At 42.2% G+C, this 4,103-nt stretch overlaps 1 protein-coding gene across 1 annotated transcript; it reads left to right on the top strand.

Moving 5' to 3' along the window:
- Nucleotides 1-1,035: 1,035 nt before the first annotated feature.
- On the top strand, nucleotides 1,036-2,117 carry LOC148192665 (uncharacterized). Its single transcript, XM_088098353.1, has 3 exons — nucleotides 1,036-1,323; nucleotides 1,415-1,519; nucleotides 1,599-2,117. The coding sequence occupies exons 1-3, from the start codon at nucleotides 1,036-1,038 to the stop codon at nucleotides 2,115-2,117; spliced, it is 912 nt and encodes a 303-aa protein (XP_087954479.1).
- Nucleotides 2,118-4,103: the final 1,986 nt, after the last annotated feature.

Below are 4,103 nucleotides of genomic sequence, written 5' to 3'. Positions count from 1 at the left end.
AAGAAGAACAAGAAGAAGAAGATGATGGTGATGATGACGATGAAGAAGAAGAACAAGAAGAAGAAGACGATGCTGAAGATGAAGATGAAGATGATGATGATGATGACGATGATTGAATGTTGAACATCTATTGTAGCAAATTGGACTATCATTTCATTACCATTATCTAAAATACCATCTTTAACATGTTTGCAATTACGTATACATTGACTTTGAAAACAATTCATCCTTCTTTATTTGTTTATATTTTACATGTTTTTATTTGTAACCATTTGAGTGCAGTAATGACAGGACAAGGTTCAGAGCGTCCTGATAAAGGAAAAGGGGTAGCAAGGCCTACAAAGAGGCAACGGCAGGCACCAAAGTATGTACTTAGGGTGCCTGCTAGACTACCTACCCCTGCTCCCGGTACTACATCATCTGTGGGGCCTTCTCCTACCCCTAGTATACAGACTCCTACACCTGCAGTAGCCCCTACTCCTCCTCCTGCAGTAGCCCCTACTCCTCCTCCTGCAGTACACCCTTCTACTACCACTGCTGTAGACCCTTCTCCTCCTCCTGCAGCACACCCTTCTACAACCCCCACTCCTCCCCCTATTGTTATTACCCCCACTCCTCTCTCTGACCCTACTTCTATACCTTCCTCATCTTCTGTACCTCCTTCTGAGACTGCCACACCACTTGGTCATCCAGATTCAAGTGGTGATGCTGAAGATCTTGATCCGCCCCTCCATGATCGACCATGGATTGAGCCCTATGGTAAAGGGTAAGTTTATAATCTGTTGATATCATTTGATGTTTAAACCATATTGTAATTGAAATGAGTTTTGTTATGCAGGTTTATTCCATCTAGGGTTGCTTCCCAGGCCATCACACGTTCAATAAAGCAACAGTTTTTAAGTCCATGGCCTACTTGGGGAGCAATACCTGACGACGACAGAAAGGCATTCTGGGAGCGTTTTCAGGTCAACAATCCACTAAACTAATTGTCGCTCTTATTTTAGTATGTTGCCTAATCAATGTTTGTTCTCTTTAATGTTACAGATGAAGGTGCAGTGGAAACCTGAACATGAAACTCAGATACACAGAAATTTCCACATGAAAGCATCTCATCGGCTGTCAGAGATGTTTAGGGATGCACGGAATGCAGCACAGCGCCCTAACTGGCTGGGTGAGCACATTTGGAACTCTTTACTGGCCCATTGGAATACAGTAGAGTTCCGCAATAAGTGTGCCAAAGCCCAGCGGAACAGAGCGTCTGAAAGGGGTGGCACCCTGCATACTGGTGGGTCGATCACCATTCATGAGCATGCCATTCGTATGGTATAATCTCATTACATAACTTTTTCTTTCATACACAAGTTATGTATATTGTATTTCATATGTACGCTTGTAATTCTTAATTATGTTACAGGCACAGGCTCTAGGACGGGCGGTCCATGTTGATGAGGTCTTTGCACAGACTCATGTTCGGAAGGGAACTAATGAATTTGTTGATGAAAGATCTCGGAAGACTCATGTAAGCAAATAACACTATTCCTAATTTTTTATTTCTGTTATACTATCGTTCTCTGACATTGCTTTTAATGTTTCAACAGGAAGACTTTTCTACGAGACTTTCACAGGTTAGATCTGAACATGAGTCAGCTCCTACACCGGATGATGCCAGTAATGCAGATGATGACATCCGTAGGACACAGTGCTGGATCGACATCGTTGGTGGGAAGAAAAAGGGACGAGTATATGGTGCGGGACAGCTTGCTGCAAACTATACAGCATCCAGAGGAGGTACTCTGAAGCACCAGCCTTCTTCTTCCACCACTACTCCTAACGAGGTTGTTCGCCTGAGGCAGGAACTCCATCAACGTGACCAGGAGATCACTGATCTCAGAACAGAGTTTACGAACTTCAAGGCCCTGATCATGAGAGTCTTGCCTGAAACCTCACAGGAAGTACAAAATCTCCCTCTGACCCAGCCACGAGCCTCCTCATCACCTGCTGCCACTCAGCAGCCCACTTCAGTCCAACCCTCATCAGTCCAACCCACACCAGTCCAGCCATCAGTAGAGGAGCAGGATGATGAAAATCATTCTGATGATAGTTATGTACATTATTAGGTTTCATTTTGTTATTACTTGTTAGACAAACATTTGGATATTAGAACATTTTCAGTTGATATCATTTCAATGTTAGATGTACTTACAAACTTTGGATGTTACAACATCCTTGTGTTACATTGTTTTATGTTTGAACTACCCCATACATTATTTATACATTGATGGATGTCTTGTGGATTATTTGATGTGCATTGGATATTGATCATTGATTGCATCTTTGAGATGCACATTATGCATGTTTGTATGTGTTTGAAAACTGTTATGCAGGTCTGTTTGTAATTGAAATTTGTTATACAGGTCTGGGTTGCACAAGAAAAACCATTTTGCTGAAACCTGCCCTGCATTTTACCGAAGGCTTTTGCCCTTCGGTAAATGCCCTCGTATGGTCATTACCGAAGGCTTTCGCCCTTCGGTAAATACCATCGTATGCTCATTACCGAGGGCTCCTGCCCTTCGGAACTTACCGAGGGCTTTCGCCCTTCGGTAATTACCGAAGGCTTTTGCCCTTCGGTAATTAGCAAGGGCAAAAGCCCTCGGTAATGGTTAGCGACAGGGGATTTACCGAAGGATTTTTGGCCGCCGATAGGCCTTCGGTAAACACCCATTATCGACGGCTTTTGGCATTTTCCGAGGGCTTCTGGCCTTCGGTAATGCCCTACTTTTTTGTAGTGAGGGTTCAAAGGATAGAACACAAAGTGTTCTCTTTAAGTGGGCTAACTTTATGAATTTGGCCAATAAAAAGGGTTCCAACAAACGGCCTTGATCACATGATGCAAAACAAGCAATTGATTCAATCATAGAAAACCTGGGCAAAATCATTCATGTTTCCAAAGTAATAGCATTCAATCAATAACAACTATGGAGCTCAAAACCTCACATATAAGCTCATTCACATTTGACATACACATCATGCTTAATTTCACAATCACAATCATGATACCCTGCATTTGTTCACAAAGCTTGTGAATCACCTGTATAAGCATTTTAATGTGCACATCATCTCAACATCAATCAATCAATAAGCATCATCAAGCATTACTTATCACACAATCACAGTTAATAGCACACCATCATAACAAACCAGGTTTCCAATAGAGTACATCAACCCTAATCTAAAACCAAAAATAAATAAGTTCAGAAAACTTAAACCGATAAAAGCATAAGCATATGATAGCATTCATCAGTAAATGCTATCTCAGCTCCTCATCAATCTGAGCTGTCATCTGTATCTTCTTCCTTTCCTTCTTCTTGGATCTTATAGTCTTGATTCTTTTAGCATGATGAGGAGGCCATCCCTGCATCAAACATAATTCACAAAACCAAAAGATCATTGTTAAGCATTAGTAAACCACAATGAAGAAATCAGCCCCTTCAATGATGCTCTCTCCCAACCCCAAACTTAGATGGAAAACTAGTGAGAAAGTGAGTGAAAGGGAGATTTTCTCAAGAGGGAAGAGGGAAAAGATGTGGAGAACCTTGGAAAAGGTATGTGGGAGTGTGTGTGCAGAGAAGAGCCTGAAAATAGAAGCTTATGCGCAGCTTAGGGTATAAAAATACCCTAATGGGCTCGAGTCCCACTAAGGGGAACTAAAGCCCATTCTGCGAGAGTACCGCTCAGCGGTAAGTTACCGCTCAGCGGCACTTTCGTGATGTGCTCTTCTCCTTCTTTTCTTAACCTACGTGCCTCCTAGACATGCCCCTCACTGGTTCCCTGCAATTCAATGTTTAAAATACTTATGCAAACCCTAACTAAAATAAAACAAGCAAAAACAATCAATCAACTGGGTTGCCTCCCAGGTAGCGCTTGTTTAACGTCACGAGCCTGACCCAAAATCCACCAACACCCATCAGTAGGTGTTTAAAACTTACCAACACCCACTAGTAGGTGCTTCAAACTTTCTCACCAACACCCATCAGTAGGTGTTACAACTTAGCATCCTTCAGTAGATGCTATGTCAAACTAGCATCCTTCAGTAGATGCTATCT

Source organism: Vigna umbellata, chromosome 9, assembly GCF_029865625.1.
Source record: "Vigna umbellata cultivar VRB3 chromosome 9, Vumbellata_1.0, whole genome shotgun sequence".
Lineage (NCBI taxonomy): Eukaryota > Viridiplantae > Streptophyta > Magnoliopsida > Fabales > Fabaceae > Vigna > Vigna umbellata.
Note: the sequence above shows the minus strand (reverse complement) of the source record. Positions and strands in the feature narration are given on the sequence as shown.

Excerpts from the sequence above, each read along its gene's own strand:
- LOC148192665 (XM_088098353.1), top strand. The coding sequence starts at position 1,036 with ATGTTACAGATGAAGGTGCAGTGGAAACCTGAACATGAAACTCAGATA. Across the intron at positions 1,324-1,414 it reads ATGAGCATGCCATTCGTATG|GCACAGGCTCTAGGACGGGC; the intron begins GTATAATCTCAT and ends ATTATGTTACAG. Across the intron at positions 1,520-1,598 it reads AAAGATCTCGGAAGACTCAT|GAAGACTTTTCTACGAGACT; the intron begins GTAAGCAAATAA and ends ATGTTTCAACAG.